Source organism: Spea bombifrons, chromosome 4 (genome assembly GCF_027358695.1).
Source record: "Spea bombifrons isolate aSpeBom1 chromosome 4, aSpeBom1.2.pri, whole genome shotgun sequence".
NCBI lineage: Eukaryota > Metazoa > Chordata > Amphibia > Anura > Pelobatidae > Spea > Spea bombifrons.
In genome coordinates, this window is record NC_071090.1 from 84,982,995 (window position 1) to 85,002,109 (window position 19,115).

A 19,115-nucleotide genomic window follows, 5' to 3' on the forward strand; every position below is an offset into this window, starting at 1 on the left:
GGGCTTAGGCTTGAGGCTAATGTAACATCACCAGGTGGCTCAGCAGAAGCCATGTTAGCCTGTCTGGCTTGCCATCACGGCACTGATCTAGACAGCTGCTCCCAGGTCTCAGCTCTGGACACTTATAGAAGGGGAGATGTACGCGCCAATGTCTGGGAAGCAGACCATCACTAAGTAAAGTCTGCTGTATTTATGAGTAAAATACCACTCATTCAATATTTTTTTTTTTGTACCGCCACTTTAAAAGGAAAGCTAACCCTAACATTATTAATGAGCCTTCTTTAGTAATAGTTTTTAATTAAATAGCTATTCAGTTCATGCTGGGTATTAGATTTGGTTTTGCGCTTCCAAAGAATTATGTTAATATTGTTATATTTTTTTGCATTGTAGTTATAGCATTATATGATCCATGCTGGCGTGTTTTAGTATCCTTCTCAATAAAATAGTCCGATATGTCAACTACTTCTAACCCAAACATGTGGCAGTGGTCTGTGGTGAAGTCAGTGATAATCTGGCAACTATGACTCCATATTGCAAATCTGAAAAAAGAAATATATTAAAAAAAAGACATTCCAGTCATTACGTGCAGTAACGCAGTCCCCCTATGAATTTGACACACACACACACACACACACACTCCTTGGCTTTTTAGAGATGTGTTCGGCCATACATATATCCTGCTTGCCACTGCGCACATATCCTATACCCACTGCTACAGCCCTGGCTTGCACAAAAGTTCCAGGGGCTCTACCAAGATCCCCTATACACATGCGCAGAGAGCTCTCCCATTGAATTAAATGGGAGCATTTCCCTGCCACTGATTGGCTGGGGGCAAGAATACTCCTTGCTCCAAATTGTCTTTTGCATGAATCATTACCACCTATATGAATATGTTGAAAATGTTCAGATACCTAAAAGGAGATCCTTAATAGATAATTTATCCCACTCTCCTTTTGGGTACAAAATAACCAACTGGAAAGAGAAGGTTAGGTAGACAGCCATTAAACCGCGTTATATATGTGTGTGAGTTGAGACATTTGAAACAATCGCTCTTGACATCATCTGAAGTTGCTGAACTAAAAAAAAGCACAAACCGTTGAATTTACTGATGCGTGCTGTCAGCAGCCATAAACTATAAATATCTAGCCACTGGCATTTTGTGAGTATACATTTCTGATCAGATATGACAGCAATTAAGAGCAATTTGACCGTGTTTGTCCTCACAATTAAATGTAATAAAAACCACAGATCAACAGTGTAACAGACACAACGCCAGCCAACCCCTAAACGGCAAAGACTTTGATGAGATATTCCCCGCAGAGGGGTGCGAGGGGACTATGGTCACAGACATAAACCTTTGGTCCTGCATCTTACAAGAGACAAAAATGCTAAAACAGGGAAGGTGGAAATATATGCAATTGTGTTTCTAACAATGCAAAGTTTTTGAGTCACATTCCATTTCCACCCTGTGAACCACACACAAAAACAAAAAAAAAAAGACATTTAATCATGCAATTTTCAGAAAAGCTCAGAACGGTTTGCATGAGAAGCTGGCGTGACTCTTACAGACACATAGTGAAGCCGGTGGGATAAACTATTCTATCTCACCTTGACTCATCTGCCACTTGCGATTTAGCAATGTATCTCTTAACACACAACAATATTAATAAATCAAAGATAATTTTCTCTCCTGTTTCAGCTCGAGTTCAATCCAAGATCTTAAGCGTACCTGGGCTTTTTCTCTTTTTGCTCGGACTAATGTATCCTGGTAATGTTGGGCGACATTTGGGTCCACTCCTTCTAACTTTGCTGCTGGTAGCTGTAAAGCTTGCAATGTCTTCTTGGCATCACCCTCATCCAAAGCTTCATTAATGACCCCAATGGCTAAAATCCCTAAAGTGATGGAAAGAGTACAAGGCACACATGCAGTTAATATATAATCACAATATGTGCAGAAGAGGTAGCCAAGAGCGGAGTCAAATATTTTACCGATTCATCTTAAAAGCTTGTATAGATGCTTAGTTAACGATAAGAAAATTTTGAGGAAAGCAAAATGTATTTATCTACCCAATATAAGAGTAGCCTCGAATACCAGACAATCTCTGAAACATTTACAGTGTTGTGGCAGTCCTGCCTCTATGATCCCCAAGAGTTTTACGGATGTGACATGATCCTACTTGTTAGGGCATCTTCTACAAAGTCATGCAATTATCACTGACACACTGGCGGCAGCCAAACTGGCACTAATTGGCCTGCAGATTATATACCATTCCTGACTGATTCCTGATCTGTAGAAACCACGCTGCTGCAAAATTCAAGCACAGCTCATCACCCGAATAAGAAGAGACTGAATAACATCAGCAAATTGTTTGATATAGTGCACACATCACAAAAATGTATAAAACAAGAAAAATGCTGTTTGATAATGTAATCTTTTAGATAACTATGAAATGCTACAATATACCCGATTATGTGTGATTTTAATCTACTTTTATATTAATATAGTTATATAGATGGTGGAACAAATACATGCATTGGCAATTACACATGTGACATACTGGAATAGGTGAAAAGTTAAGAGGACTTACTGGCATGCTCCTCATGTACCATGTTATTAATGTGGTTCACACATCCTTGAATATCATTCCATGTAATAAACTCAGTTCCTTCTTCCCGTGCCTGATGTTTAAGTCTGATCAGTTCATCGATGTACCTACAAACAAACCATTAATTGTATCAGAATGCATACTACCAGTGGAGTACTTTGGGGGGGGGGGCGACAATAGTTGTCACGTGACCCCATGTGCTGAAAGGGCCACCCTCTTCCTCTATGCTGGATCAGTATGCACATAGCATGGAGGAAGAGAGACACACCAGTCCTGCAGGTAAGTGGTGTGGGCAAGGGAAACGGCAGGCTGTTTGGGAGCGAACATGGCAGAGGTAGGCTGTTTGGGACACTGACAAGCTGTTTGGTAGTAAGGCAGCACAGACAAGCTGTTCAGGGGCATTGACACACTGTTTGGGAAAGATGGCACAGACAAGCTGTTGAAGAATACTAACAAGCAGTTTGGGGGGCATAGCTGTCCCTGATAGGCTGCTTAAGGGCACAGGTGACACTGTAGGACATGTTAGTTAGTTAAGTGGGGGAGGCTCCGGGCACTGAGGCCATGTGATTTTTAGAGGTGTATCTGCCTCCAGCCTCAAGGAGGTGACCTCTAGTCCTGCCGCTGGATCACAGACTCGCATGTCTATGAACATTGAGTGTCCTGGGTAACACGCTGAGCACAGGTGTCCAGTTCACTGCTAGCTAACTGGACTCTGGAGAGTGTCATTTGTGGTTCCTACTTCATCATGTAGTCCTGGGGGTGCAGAAAGGCAGGGGAAATGCTGGGATAAAGCAGGGAAATCTATTATTGCACACATTACATTTTTGTGTTTTTTTTACATTTTAATGTGGGAGGGGGTGCCAAATACAGCCCCATATACTACAAAGATAAAGCCTTAAGCTTAAGTCTTGAATGACAGAGACAGCAGGCTAACAGAGCTGTTAAAAAATGATTCTGCATAGCAACCATCTACAAACTAACTAGGCAACTGAAAACCAGGGGTTTCACCAGTATCTACAACATCAACAGGGAAAAGAAAGCCAAATTCCCATTAGCTTCATACAAACCTTTGCAAATTCTCATCCTCCACATCCATTAGTCCAGTAACTGCGTTGGTCAGCTGCCTCGAGACCGTATTGACATCGCCTGTATCCAGAGCTCTGTTCATGAGAGCCACAGAGGATAGCATCTCTACAGCAACTAGAAGTTCTGGGTGAGTAAGGTTACCCTGCCAGAGGAAAAAGAAAAGATTGAGTACCAACACGCATACAGCTAACAAACTAAAAAGTCTGTTTTTTTTGATCGCTTAGTCTTTGTACGACAGCTGCTAACTGCTGTATGCATTAAAAACAAAAGCATATGCAATAATTAACCGCATCTAACCTCCAGTTGTGTTTTTGGCATAATTTCCCTTTACCTTGGATCTGAGAGGTGCTTATAGAACAGGGCAAGAGATGAAAATTGGACTGATACTGCCTCTAATGCTCTCATCCCAGAGAAGTCTTTGATGAATTTATATTACCTTTTGTCCACTTCACAACTCTCTGTCTACAGTTCATTACTTTCACTGGTACTTTACCCTACTAACACTGGCAGTCTATCACTACATCATTTAGGACTCATATCTCCCAAGGGTTCGCTACAGACAGTCAGTAACAGAAAGTGAACTAGCTGGACTGCATTTTTTTTTTTGAGGATCCCCAACTGGTGAAACGCATGAGGTTTTGTTTGCAATTTGAGAACATAGATATTAAAACATTATAACAAATTGACTTAGTATTGTCAACCTTTGATATTGTTCATTAAATACATATTCTTATTACAAACTGTCCATACCTTTATGCGTATCTATATATCTATATATATATATATATAGATATATCTATATATATCTATATATATATAGATATATATAGATATATATATATATATCACACACACACACAACGGGATAGGAACTGAAGAAAAGGTGTGGCGGTTATGATATGTTGTTATGTTATGGGGGGGCAAAAACCACATTGTCCCCAAAATCACAAAAAAAAAAAAAAAAAAAAAACACACTTTTAAGTGATATTTGGAAGCAGAGAAGCCATACAGCCAGCCATTTTACTGCCTTCAGAATCTCACCTCTGGACTTTGTTGTTGTAATGTTGCCAGCTCGTTCTGATAAAGATTCTGAGCAAATGGGTACACCTCCGGCAGCTGAGCATCAGGGTTCATCAGCTCTTGCACAGTCTCTTCCGCAACGCCTTTCCGGATAGCATTATTTATCCGAACCACCGCAGCCAGCCCTGAACGAGAACAGATAATGGAAGCAAAGGTAACATTTTTCACTAAGATACATTCTACTGCGTGCTCCAATTCTTTAACCCCTTAATGACAAAGCCCGTACATGTACAGGCTCAAAATGCATTGTTTTCAATGGGTTTAGGGACCTCCCATTGTCCTTAAGGGGTTAAATAATAAAAGAGGTAAAGCAACATAAACGCTCATTTCATTGAAGTCATTAAACCAGGCATTCCAAATTCTGCTTTAGGATGATATTAAAACTCTAGGATACCAGTAGGTAAATTACAAAACCGTTTTATTACTAAGTAAATCGCAGGTGTTGTGAGCAGCTCAGCGCTATAGTTACTTTCACAGTAACTATATTTTCTTGGTTTATCGAATTAGCACCAGAGAGTGTGCCATCACTTACAAAGTGCATAAACGTGGTACCATGTGGATCTCTGCTTACAAAGACTTTAATATAACATTACCCATCTAATGGCATTTCATGAATGTTTTTCATGTAGCACCAGTCATTAAAGCAGGATGGTTTCTCGGTGCATCCAATCAAATATACATATCAAAAATGCATGAGCACATATCAAATCTACAAAACAGACTCACACGGAGAGTAGCTTGGGATTATTTATAAGAATATATTTTAATCAAAATGACTGCATTTTGTGAATGCTTTGCACCTTTTACTATTTTTTCCCCATTATTTTAAAGTCTGTTATAAGACACTTTTATTATTGTTTTATTGAAAGCTCTTCCTGAAAAAACTGTTGAAACAGTAGTAGCCAGACTGTTCTGGATAAGAACCCAAGCAGATGGCTTTGGAGATAAAACAAGGAAGCATTGTTTTATTGAAGTGCTAATGCAGGCTGCCTACTGGCACACACCTGGAGAAGTGCCATGAGTGGAATAGTCAGGAAGGCCGACCAGGCGATGACTAAAGCCGACTAAACTGACTCATTCCTGCCTTATCCCTCCCTACTATACACACACAATATCTAAACGCAAAGCCACTTACTTCTCTGGAACTGCTGAGCTGAACCGTTCGCTGCATCAACCCCAGCTTGTAACTCTTCCTTCTGCAGCGGTCCCGTCAGGCCATTCTGAAAGTTTTACACAAATCCTTAGTCCGCTGAAGGTCAAGTCACAAATTTCATAAACAAATACACAATGGGATCAGAAATGAAGGCTACAAAAGGTCCACCACTCTAATAGGAGTAGAATGGTTAAAAGTAGTGTGGCATATATGCAAGATACAGAGAATTTTATAGCAGATAATCATTCGACCCATCAAGTCTGTCCAATTCTTCCTTATGTAAAGCCTCAAACCTACATCAATAATTGTCTGGTCTTCGACATTATATAGAAAACAGGGTTGATTCATGCTTGAGCTCCCTAGTAAATATAGGACCAGAGGTCTACTGAGACAGATCATACACTTTACCCACCACCCCTGGAAAAATACATGAATGGGACATAGGCTGTAAAATTAAACAATCTAGAATTTGTATCTTCTTTTAGACAGCCAAACTCAAATAAGGGTTATGAAAGGTGTATGTTCATGTTCAAGAAAGCTGCAATGGTATGTAGGTATTTTCCAAAATCTTAAAAAAAAAAAATTAAAACAAATTATATTATTATATATATATATATATATATATATATATATATTTTATATGTAATTAAAGAAAAAAAAATATCAAACATGTCAGACATAAGTGTGGCGCATCTACATGCAAATTAATTAATTAAGTAACATGTTAATTCCACCAAGCTGGCTGAACTAACATTTATTTTGTGGATTGGATTGATACTCGGATCTATATAGCACAACAATTTACACACAACATTCTCACAAAAATCATTTAAAATGGGCAACTAATATGTGCTCCAAAGGTAAATTAAAAAAAGATGAATTGAGCAAAGAACACACACACACACACATTATATGTATGCATACACCAGGACTCTGGTGCTCGAGGAGTTAAAACCAACTACAGCAATGTCTTTCATTCACCCTCTCAAAACACACACCCAGATTCCAGCTCTCAAAATACAGTAGTCTTTTGTAATGTGCAAAAACCTATTTATAACTGCACATACAGGAGCCTTACATGTGTCTGCGGGTATGCAAGCAGGTCCACGCCCTTTGGTACACGCAGTGGTGGACACGCCTGGTTTGAATCACACGGTAGAAGGATAGATATAGTAGTTGCAGTCAAAGCATACATTACACGTTCACGCCACTCACAAAAACACGAGGCGACGGTGATTGTATCGGCAAAGGTCTTAAGCATCAATGGTGGCTAGAAAAACAGAACATCTGTTCCTGAGCATAGGCTGTAACAGTGTTTGTTCTGCACACACATCACAGAGGGAAGAAAGAAAAGCATATCAGGAGATCCCATATGCTACAGAGAGCCATGAGAGAAGGAACAGAAAAGTGTTTAAACATTGTAATTGCATTGAGATTATATATTTGAATACTGTTGAATGTATTCAGGACTACATCATAGGAGAAGGCAGCCCAACCTCCTCAACAGTAGAATGACAGGCACTATTTGCGCTGTGATGGCCACAGAGGTGATTTTCTAAAACAAATGGTTCCAGGTCACTCAGTTCTGGCCTTCTTTGTATAGGGTAACCTTCTATGTTTGTATGCTAATGTTCAATGTTCACAGAGATCTGATGCATGCTAAGGGGATGTGAATCTGTAGCTGGATTGACCACCTGCAGCCTGTGATAGCGTGTCCATAAAAAGACTTGGGTTATCCTGCTGAAAATCTGCCTTGGGTGACCAGAAAGCTACACAACTCAACTTAATCATAGTCACTGAATATAGTCATTGAGATAAAACCTTATGTTTTATGTATTATGTCAGGAACCAAAAAAGGAGCAGTGGGCAGATTAAGTGCATTTAACACCAGTTTAGGCCAGAGTGCCACAAACTATACCAAGCAGCCTTGACTTTCCCAGCATTGAGCCTTCAATGAACAGTGTTCAATTTTGGAGCTCAGGTCATGGAAAGGTTCCAGGTCCGAGTTGCCAGTGAGTTTCCCAGGAGTAGCTTGACTCTAGGGAGCAGTCAATAGTATTTTTTGTCCCCAGCAGGCTCTAACATAGGGACCACTCTGAATTTAACCCTTAAACCTTGTCCCAAACAAACATCAGAAATAAGAGAAGGGGCTCAACCACCATTTAACTCCAAGACCTAAAATAACACGCACTTGAAATGTCTGCCTTTAAAAATACACCACTATCCTACATAAAGCCTAAAGCAAATCCATCGTTAAATTAGTCAGGGGGTGTGGGCTTCTTATTTAATTGTGCATGTCAAGACTACCCACCAAGTATCCCTACCCCCTCCAGTAAACCACCTGTTTAAAGCTGTAAATTGCACAACCTGTAACTACCTGCCACCTGAGCCGAATGTTAACGCATCTGTGATAAAGGACTATGTCATCCAGAACACAATAGACAAAGATAATGCCGAATTTCTTTACATCACAGCAGAGCCGTTTCTTTTTATGGAAAACACGTAATCTGAATACTCTTCAGTTTCAGTAAATACATCAGACAGGATATAAGGTCTGTTGATTTAGCTTTGTCAAACCCATCAGTGCTTTATAGTCTGCATTATAGGTAAAACATGATACAAGATCGCTAGTATGTTTTAACGCTTCCAATCAGGCCATGAGAAGGTAGCAAAAAGGAATCTCAAACTATAAAACGTTTTACTAATAATCTAAGTGTAATTAAAGATGATCCTTCACAGAAATACTTGTAATACTAACTGCAATGCAGGATAGAACAATGCCTGGATTGTGTACAACCCGTCTGACAAATGGGTTAAATGTATATATTGGTCATTTTGATGGCAAACTGAATTGCAAAATAGCATATACTTTAGGAATGCAATCACTTTTTACTTTTGTTTTATTTAAAATTGAATGGCCACTTAAGAGGAAGGAAGGAATTTCAAGTAGCTCATTTATTCTTCATAATTATGAGATGATAAAAGATACCCTACGTCCGGGAATGCTTTGGAGCTCTGTGTGAAACTAACATCTTCCCCAAAATCACCACTAAGCTGGTTTGAAAACTTCTTTAGGAAAATCAGAGAGCAGGGAAACACCGAGTTACTAAACTTAGCACATAACCTATGCATCAATACAAACTTTTTCAAGACCTCAGAGGTCTTCGAGGTGTTAATTGCTTTCTTACAGTTTCCCTATAAAAGTGCCTTTGGGACTAGGCAGATCACTAAAACAGAGCATTTCGGTGAAAAGGGCAGGGCTGGCATATTGTAATTAAAAAAAGTTCCAAACATAGTATTGTTTTTTTCTGGTGTGGCTTTTTCTGTAACCTCTACTGAGAGGGTGGCAGACACATGGAACAGCCTCCCAGCAGAAGTGGTGGAGGAGGCTAATACAGTGAGGGCATTTAAACATGAACCAGATAGATTCAGGATAGCCATATGTCTAAGCGCAAACCAATTGCTGATTAAGGATTGAGTCTTTACATTAGGAAAAACAGGCAGACTAGAAGTTTCTAGTACCCACTCCCCCCACAGTATTAACCAGAAGAGTAAATCTCTGAAAGGGTTACACATGCATATACTATGTATCTTGCTATTTTTTATTTTTGTGGGTTTTTTTAATAGGAAAAACATCAAATCATTTTTTCCCCCAAATCTACATCAGCAGCCTCCTTGCTCTGCACTCTGTGTGCACACACACACGCGCACACTGAGTATGTGTGTGTGCATGGCTTCAGCATCTGACACATTGCTGTATAGACCATGTAGTTCACAGTCTATCATTATTTTGTCGTACGAACATAGCGGCAGCTTTGTGTAAAAGCAGCTTACCTCCTGTTTCTGCAGCTTCTCACTTTGAAGGTGCTTCAGATACCAGTCCGAGTTGTCTCTCTGTAATGCCCGAAGTGAAAGTGCAGGCAAACTCAGAGCCTCAAACAGCAGTTGTGGGTTCTCCTTCTCCAAAGCCTGGTCAACCCTTTCTAGAGCTGCTTTTACTAGGAGATAAAGAACAAATTTCCTCCAGCTGCACCAAGCAATTAAACAAGTATTTACACAAGTCAATGGTGCAAAATCTGTATAAAAGCTGATGAAACCTTTACATGTCCCACACTACAGACAGTTTTTTTTGGGTACCGTTCCATCCTTAGGCATGGGATGGTAAAAGGATGAACATTCTGCACATCCCTTTGGCACAGACCAAATTAGCATCACACAAGAGAAAAATTAGGCTACCGGATAAATATAATATAAGATTGTGTGTAATGAGACACGTGTGTGATGAGACACATGAAATACGTTACACGGTTCTAATGTGCACTCCGGTACTCCAATTAAGGGACAATTGGAGGATTTGTGCATTTTATTCTAAATAGAGTGGGCATGGTAAATTGTATACCTTTAAGGATGTGTGTGATGTTAGAACAAGCAAATGTCCTGTGTCTCGTCTCACAAAATTAAACAGAAGGTTCCAAGACAAATTAGGTGTATAATACTGGCACAGTGTATCGACAGCTATCTGGAGTAAACACAACTCCTAGATATGTTAAGTACTCTAGCCAACATACGGGTGAATGTCTCTGTTATTCAATCCCCAAGCACTTACGATTCACTTTGTTAATGTTGCCTTGGATCTCTGCCTGGGTAAGAAGTTCCTCATAAACATCCCTTTCAGCTCCTGCATTGTCTGCTGTCATCTAAAAAAAATAACAGAAAAATTGCCATCAGATAATGCGAATGGAGAATACAACACTGAAAGACACCCATGGCAGCATTTTGGTGTTTAATCTCTTACCCTTTTTCTTGCATTTTCCATTTTATGCTGCTTTGCTTGGTAAAGTGTATCCTGATAAGTAGTGGCCGAGGACTCGTTAAGGTTTACAAGCATGGCATTGGGATTCTTAAGTGCGGTGAAGGTATCGGCAGCAACTCTTCTGTCAATTGCTTCATTAATGACAATCACTGCTGCGTGCACTAAAAACAAACACAGCATGGGGTAAACAAACATATCATTTAATTAGAGATAAATACTTCTGATGAGATGGGGACTTCTGATGAGATGAAGACTCATATAAACGTGGATTAAGCACCTCCATTGGTCTGAGGGGTCTCATCCACGCACAGTGTTACACTGTGTGTTATAATTATTCTTCCCATTACTTGTTTTAGAGATGGGACTGTGACATTCCAATCTTTGTCCCACACGTTATGCCCAGTTGGCCACTTTTCCCCTGCTCTGCGTTGCCCTGGACGATAAGGGAAAAGTCTTCTGGCCCTGTTCCTGCTTATGTGTATTGTACCCCACAACAGCGACAACCGGGTGGGAATTGTTGACCATAGAACTGTATGGAGGCGCCGGGCTGTCTGGTAGCTGATGGGATTATACTCCTTATATGATTATGTTTGTGTATAAATATCTGTGTTGTTTTCAATAAACCTTGTTCTGTTTGCACCCTACACTAAGTCTCGACTAGTACTTAATCCCTTGAGCAATTGAGCTTTCAGCAGCAAGGAAGATCTCTACGACTGAGCTACTCAGTTGGGTACAGGTCTCGTCACATTTGGTGGTGGCAGTGGGATCCCGTTGGTGGTTTGAATGTCCTCTAGGCAAGGAAGGACATCCCATCGCTGCCGCCAAATGTGACAGGGACCTCTACTCCGATCGAGTAGCTGTAGAAGTTTTCACTTTTTTGTTTTTAGGGTACCTAAAAACCAAAACCCTATGGTGGGTAACAAGTCTTGCATTAGTTGTTTTAGTTTCCGTAAGTATCATGGACAATGCCCTGGACTGTTACACAGTAGACTACCGACAACATCATCATGCAATGATCCAATTGGTATTAAACCTGGTTTTAAGACCTTAAATGTTCCTACAAAAACCTAGAATCTGGAACTCCTAAGAGACTGAGCCCTCAGCTGCCATACCACATGCTCAGAATAACAGCTACACCAAAACAAAATTATCGTAATGGTCTGTAACAGCCACCTTAGTATTTTTGATCTTACAAGTGTTTCAGAAGTTAGATTTCTGGAACATTTTAACACGTTCTGAAAAGCTTTTATCTGGGCATTTGGCAACTTCCTAATGCAATCAAAGAGTCATTTGCATCTAATGATGCCAATTACTTCCAGGAAACCGATATCTACCCATATGAAACCAAGCTTGAAGCACCTTCAAGAGAATCCATTGCTAATGAGCACATAACACCATTACTTCTCACTGTCTAAATACCATCAAGCAGGCCAAGTTACCACATCAACCATATCATTTACATATTTTCCTTCCACTATTGCCTAAATAAAAGATAGTCTTATATAAAAGATAGAACTTATATAATTTTTAGTTATAATCAGAAACAATTGTTTCATCCAGTCTACTGAATAAATTTAAATACTATTTTAAATACTTGTGTTAGCCATATCTTATCAAGTGATAAGCCCTGATAAGTGTCAGCTCAAAGCATGGCTCTATATTATATAGGACAGAGGCGTCCAACATGCGGCCCGCGGGCCAAATGCGGCCCGCGGGACCTCGAGGTGCGGCCCGTGTGAGATCGGCAGCCAGGATCGCAAGAGCCCTGCTGCTTACTTGTGGGAGGGTCTATTCTCTGCTCCAGTCCTGCCTCCTCTGTGGGGAGAACGAGGGAGGCCATGCCCCCTGCTGAAGTCAGTGATCGGCGTTGAGAGAGCTGTAGTGCAGGTAAGGGGGTGGGGGAGTGTGTTTGAATGAGAATGGATTTGTGTGTGTGATAGCATGGATGTGTAAGTGCTGGAACCTAGGCATGATGGGACTGTGATTGCTGTTAACAATCCCACTCCTATCATCAGCCAGTACATGCTGAAACCTGGCTAGCTGCCCCATTGTGTATTGATGCTGCCAGCAGTATGGGGTCTGCACTTACAGCCACCCTGTACCAGCATGTACTGGCTGACTTGGGATGATAGGAGTGTGATTGCTAACAGCTAACAGCAATCTGCTAACAGCAATTACAGTCCCATCATGCCTAGGTTCCAGCATTTACTGGTTGGCTGGGTATAAAAAGAGTGTGTTTGCTGTTATCAATCACACTCCTATCATGCCAAGTCAGCCAGTACATGCTGAAACCTGGCTAGCTGCCCCCTTGTGTATTGATGCTGCCAGCAGTATGGGGTTTGCACTTACAGCCACCCTGTACCAACATGTACTGGCTGACTTGGGATGATAGGAGTGTGATTGCTAACAGCTAACAGCAATCACAGTCCCATCATGCCTAGGTTCCAGCATTTACTGGTTGCCTGGGTATAAAAAGAGTGTGTTTGCTGTTAGCAATCACACTCCTATCATGCCAAGTCAGCCAGTACATGCTGAAACCTGGCTAGCTGCCCCCTTGTGTATTGATGCTGCCAGCAGTATGGGGTTTGCACTTACAGCCACCCTGTACCAACATGTACTGGCTGACTTGGGATGATAGGAGTGTGATTGCTAACGGCTAACAGCAATCTGCTTACAGCAATCACAGTCCCATCATGCCTAGGTTCCAGCATTTACTGGTTGCCTGAGTATAAAAAGAGTGTGTTTGCTGTTAGCAATCACACTCCTATCATGCCAAGTCATATTGTTGATTTTTTTTGTCCAATTGTGGTGTGTTACTTTTAATAAAAGTGTGGTTACACACTAAAATTGGACAAAAAATACCGGTACAGCCAACCAGTACATGCTGGAATCTGGGTATGCCTGAGATTGCTGTTAACAATCATAATATATAATTTTTTGTACAATTTTGGTGTGTACCTTACTTTTATTAAAAGTGTGTGTGGGGGGGTCATTTTCAGTTTCGGCTAAGTGAACCCTGAATTTTCGGTTTTGTTCCAGAATTTTCATTTTAGTGCGTCGCTAAAATAAATAGAACTATTTTATTTTTACTAATCCAGAATCCTGCATTTGTAGTCACAAAACTTTCTAGGCCCAGAAATCAGTGAGAGGAAAAGTAAAGGTTTTGTGTCATTTAATTTATTTTAATCTGCATATTTTATTAAAGGCCATATTTTCTCACAGTGAAAAATGAGTGTGGCCCGCGCACGTATACAATTCTGATGAAGTGGCCCACTGCAGAAAAAACTTGGACGCCCCTGATATAGGATATATTGGATACGTCAATGGAGATTCAGTCTCTGGTTAATAGGAGAAAAAAAAACTCCCCTTGTTAAAGTTAAATCCTGAAATGTGTCAGATATACTGTAGTTAACAACCGATTGCACCATAATGTCAAGAATAACTTCATTACGGCTGCCCCACATAGAGGAGAACAAAATTCACTATATGCTGAAGCCTACATTGTGATATTACGAAGCTCTGTGCCTTATCTTTAGCAGACTCAGGATGCCCTATCCCCATAATTAGAGCAGGATCTCACAATCTGTACTCACATGCGGCTTCATCCACAGACAGCTCACTGGCCAAAATTCCTCCAATTTTACCGAAGGCCGGCATCTGAATGCCATATTTCTCCAGCTCACTCTTCATTAGGTTAATCTCTTCAGCTGTGAGGAAGACAAATATTACATTACTGAAAAGCCCTTGGAATCCTTGGTGGTACATCCAGCATTTAGTCTAACTGCAGGGAATTGTGGCTACTATTTAAAGATTTTTCACTTTCTCTCCATTGTTTCACAAAAGGTCAGAGAAGGGATTAGCCGCATAAGACATTTTTGCTTGCATTCCCTATTAAAGCTGTGATACAATAAATATATGCACCTATACTAGAGTTGTTATGAAGCCTCACTACCCCTGTCTGTCTTTTCATTAACCAGAAAAAAATAATAAAACTGGAAGTCTACATACAATTAGGGAGAAATAAAGTCTATAAATCATGTTGCACAGAGGAATCATTTTTAGTTCTGCTATTAACAAAAACCAAATATATGCTCTTTATCTCTTCATACCATAAAACCAGAAATGAAGAGAAAAATAACAAAAATAAACATAAAAAACATGACCAAAAAAATGAAGAATAACTTCTTACCTGTAAATTCTACCTTCCCGTAAAGGTCTTGAATTTGTGGAGCAAGGCCCAATTTAAACAAGTACAAGCTAGAATACAGAAGGAACATAAAAATTGGCTTATTTTCTAAAAGAAGAAAAGCAATATGTTAAGCATTTTGTTGTTTTTGTTCATTTATTGGTTCTTTAGACCTTCAAATACCATCATATAAATAAGTATTAAAGCACTGGCATTAAAAAAATCAGTGAAATATGACATTTATTTTCCAGCGGTTGAGCTTCATTTCTTTGTGAGATGAGCATTATGAGAGTTGGAGCTGAGCAACTACTGGATGATCAGTGCTGCCCAGCTCTGCCTATTAACACGCATCTAATATTTTTGCCTATGTGTGCTTGTTGGGGTTTGGAACCACATGAGACAACAATGAAGACGAAGAAATGTTGATTTGATAATAAATAGAATACTGCATGTGACATACTCCAAAATGTCAAATTGAAAAAAGGATATGTTTTTTAGCCTGCAGGACTACAGACCTATATATATATATATAGTTATTACATGTACAGTTAGTTGACTGGTCTGAAAGTCATCATTAGCATTTCTTCTCAATGTAGAAGAGTTTGTGTAATGTGTTTTTTTTCTTCACTGCCATCTTCCTCATCAGAGTATTAATCAAAAGGAGTATTTCACTGGGTTCCCTCATTCATGTTGCATGTGATTTATTAAAACTCGGTATAAAGGACATGAAAACAGTATAACTGAATTGGGGGGCTGAAAAAGGAGTCTTTGGTTGAAGTGGATACCTTTTATTGGGCCAACATAAAAAAAGTTACATATGTTTTTGGGAAATCAGAGGTCTCTTCTTTAGATGGAATAAACTAAGGAGAGGCGAGTATTAAATACACAACACAAACAGAAGCAGGCATTGGTAAAAGTTGCCCGACCTACAGATGCATATACCTCAACAACAACCAATTTAATTAAAAAAGCATCAAGTTATCTCTGGAGTGATAGAACATTCCATCAAAATCTAGAAAGCCAAAGGGCAACATGCTATAACCTGGGATAATATCCTATCAGGCTGCCGCTCCCTCTGAGCACCTTGTAAAGGCTAACAAGTTCCAACAGGATACGCAGGAGACACAAAGATATTTTGCCAACAGCAGAGACTCGCTTCTTTGCAGCAACCTGCTCAATGTCTCACAATCACATTGGAAAGGCAATAAATGAAAAGCTATATTGCATTTAATGGGAAAATCTAGCTCCTATGATTTCAGCAGAGAACATGTTTGTACATAGTGAGATGCATTAGGTGTGGACAAGACAAATATCCAGCTACAGCATACAGAACATCCGAGCAGTAAGTGAAACACCGGATCTACAAACTCAGTCTTTAGAAGCATTTCCCAGTTATAAAAATATGCTTGATGAATAATGTAAGTATTTAAAATACATCTATAAGCACATGTTCCTTTAATCCTATCAGTACTCAATGCTCCTACAGAACACTAAAAAGAGCAATAAATACAGCTTCTTGCAATCTGTATATTTCGGTATAAAACATATGTTATAGCGGCGTAATAGCATGCGCTCCATAACTTAAGGGACATATGGAACACAGAAGGCTTTACGTAAATGCGTGTTGAGAACTGATAAGCTACATTGGAGAATTCCAGTCAGGCTTCCAGCCCAGCTTTATAACAAGACTTTGATAAATGCTTAGTTGCTTTGACAGAACATGGCTGAAATGTATTCCAGACTGTTCACAGACCAAGTTTATTGAAAATATTTACCTTAAAGCATGGATGCAGTATATACAGCGAGGCATGTTCTTCCTGTCATAGATATCTGTCGTCTCTGGGTAAAAGATCTGTAAAGGATGGAAGCATCAATATACGCTTAGTTCACTTCCAAGCAAGTCATTCAAATATCTTATGATATATTATGTTATTGTACCTTTGGAAGACCTATTTCAGACATCGCATTGAGCCACTGAATCACATTGTCTGTGTGTCTGAAGTGGAGACCAGTTGCCTGAAACATGGAAAGGGACACGAACACCAGTATTAAGTGTAACATAGTTGTCCAGAGGCCACTAAATGTAAACGTCAACTGGACAAATGCGTCAGCATACCACACTCTTAAACTCTTGCAGCAACTTGGCAAGTGCATCTGGTCGGTGACCACACACTGAAGGACTGGATCTGCTGCTCAAGCAAAAGGTCAGTATGTGTCACCATAAGCCAACATCCCAAAAATGCATTTGACCTGTTAGTCAGTGATTACTTACATAGCTGGACCCATTTGAGCTAGTTATTCTCCAGACCCAGTATAGTCTTAAGCATTTATTCTCAAGAAATAAACAATGGACCCCATTATAACTTTATATTTTATTCATTCAGCCTCTTGGACCATACAAATAGGCTTAAGAAACATTTTCCTTCTGCCAGTCAGACATCCCAGAGTATCTAGTGCCACGCCAACTGAAGAGACAAAGTGATTCTATTCCATTACTTTCACTCAAATAACCTCTATAAATAAAATAATTACATTGTATCTGGTTTGTTCCCGGTCATAAATCTTCTTCAGGGACACCACTTTAGGGCTGAAAAAGTTCCCCAGCTTGGCAAGGTAGACTCCATTCCTCAGACCTTCCTCTAGCTCAGTGGTTGGTGGCAGTTCCTCACCCAGACAGGCCTCCATCCACCTGAAAGGAAGACACGGTAAATGAATTCTAGTTCTGTTAGAATTTTAAAAGATAATTCTAAACCCTTCTAACAAATATTGTTCTAAACAAAAGGCCAACACTCTCATTTCATTCTTCATCCTGCAGGATTTAAACAATAAGTATATCTTATTGACATACATTTGCAGGTGGTATGGCCGATGTGCCAGCCAACAAATGCTAGACAGATACATTTTAGGTAATATTTGAATACAGTAACATGGATTTGTGGGGGGTATACCTCAAGCATTAAGGATTCAGAGATGATTATGAATTATCACTTTCAATGGACAGGCCAGGAAGGCGGTAGCATTGTTTCTAGTAAATATTTTTATTGTGTGCTCCCTGGCATTTGAAGTAGGGGCCGACTTGACTATTGCAAGGGGATTACAATTATATATGTATGCTTTATTAAAATAATTAAAATGAAACTGTCATTGGTGCAAATAAGGTAAAAGGGTCCTCAGAAATACAGATTTATTCTTTTTGTATTTGGTTTCCTTTCTCAAAATCTAATTAAATCACCAATATGAATTTTCCAGATTGGAGCACAATTCATTCCAGACCAGTGAAGTGAATAATTTCCGATTTTCATTCAGAAAGGTTATTGAGATCATCTGAATAAAATGCTGGCTAATATGAATGTGTCCACTATTTGACCGAAATTGGAAAGTTCCTGCTAGCATCAAGTTATGAGTCAAACAACAAAAGGAGGATTACATTGGATACAATGCCTAGATCTACACAACGCGGAATTAACCAAGTTTAAAATCCAAGAGAAAAGTCATATAAATGAAGTCATTACATGTAAAAATAATGCGGCAAACAGCTATCTTTCCTCCTACGCAGATCACAAGTTAATGCAATTCTCCCACTGCTGCATCAATAGGGAGAACAGAAATGTCTTTTGTTGTGCTATCCATATGGATTATAATACGATAATATTGATTTTTATAGTAAGGGTTTGCTTTACATAGACCCTATGGTTTTTACAGCTTTAGACCATTTTGGCCAAGCAGGGAGAATATAATCAAAACACACAGAACCAAATCATAATGAAAAAAAAAAAGTTTGTATGTTAGGGCCAACTAAACCTAAATATTGAGCATTATATTGCCTTCCAACTTTCTGTACAAGCAAATTAGAAAGTAGTTATATGTTGATATAAAATCTGCCTAAATCTCAGTATTTTTATGTTCTGTGGTTTCACTACGAGGGTATTGCATAACAGCTCAACTAACCAAAAGCATCTCTCATTTATACGCAATGTATCTATAAAAGCACTGGGTAGCCGGGTTAAGACGGCAAATATATTGAATTTATGAAATTTAACATTTTCCATCCAAAGCATTAAGTCACGCATAATGGAAATGAGGACGTAATAAAATATCTGTTATAAAAACACATAAAATGTATGCTTAAACCGCTGATTTACACTCCAATAGGTGGCTGATAGCCTGGACCCATATTCACGGATGCCTGCG

The 19,115-nt window shown here is 39.5% G+C and overlaps 1 protein-coding gene across 1 annotated transcript in view; it reads right to left on the reverse strand.

Moving 5' to 3' along the window:
* The window catches only part of IQGAP1 (IQ motif containing GTPase activating protein 1), a 64,529-nt gene that overhangs the window by 21,835 nt on the left and 23,579 nt on the right, over positions 1–19,115 (reverse strand). The window contains exons 3-15 of the mRNA XM_053461954.1: positions 17,457–17,613; positions 16,863–16,940; positions 16,700–16,776; positions 14,928–14,995; positions 14,332–14,445; positions 10,721–10,899; positions 10,532–10,622; positions 9,760–9,923; positions 5,908–5,992; positions 4,734–4,897; positions 3,674–3,834; positions 2,589–2,713; positions 1,730–1,893 (exon numbers count right to left, since the gene is read on the reverse strand). Of these exons, the coding sequence (XP_053317929.1) occupies positions 1,730–1,893; positions 2,589–2,713; positions 3,674–3,834; positions 4,734–4,897; positions 5,908–5,992; positions 9,760–9,923; positions 10,532–10,622; positions 10,721–10,899; positions 14,332–14,445; positions 14,928–14,995; positions 16,700–16,776; positions 16,863–16,940; positions 17,457–17,613 (1,627 nt within the window). The remainder of the gene's footprint in view (positions 1–1,729; positions 1,894–2,588; positions 2,714–3,673; positions 3,835–4,733; positions 4,898–5,907; positions 5,993–9,759; positions 9,924–10,531; positions 10,623–10,720; positions 10,900–14,331; positions 14,446–14,927; positions 14,996–16,699; positions 16,777–16,862; positions 16,941–17,456; positions 17,614–19,115) is intronic.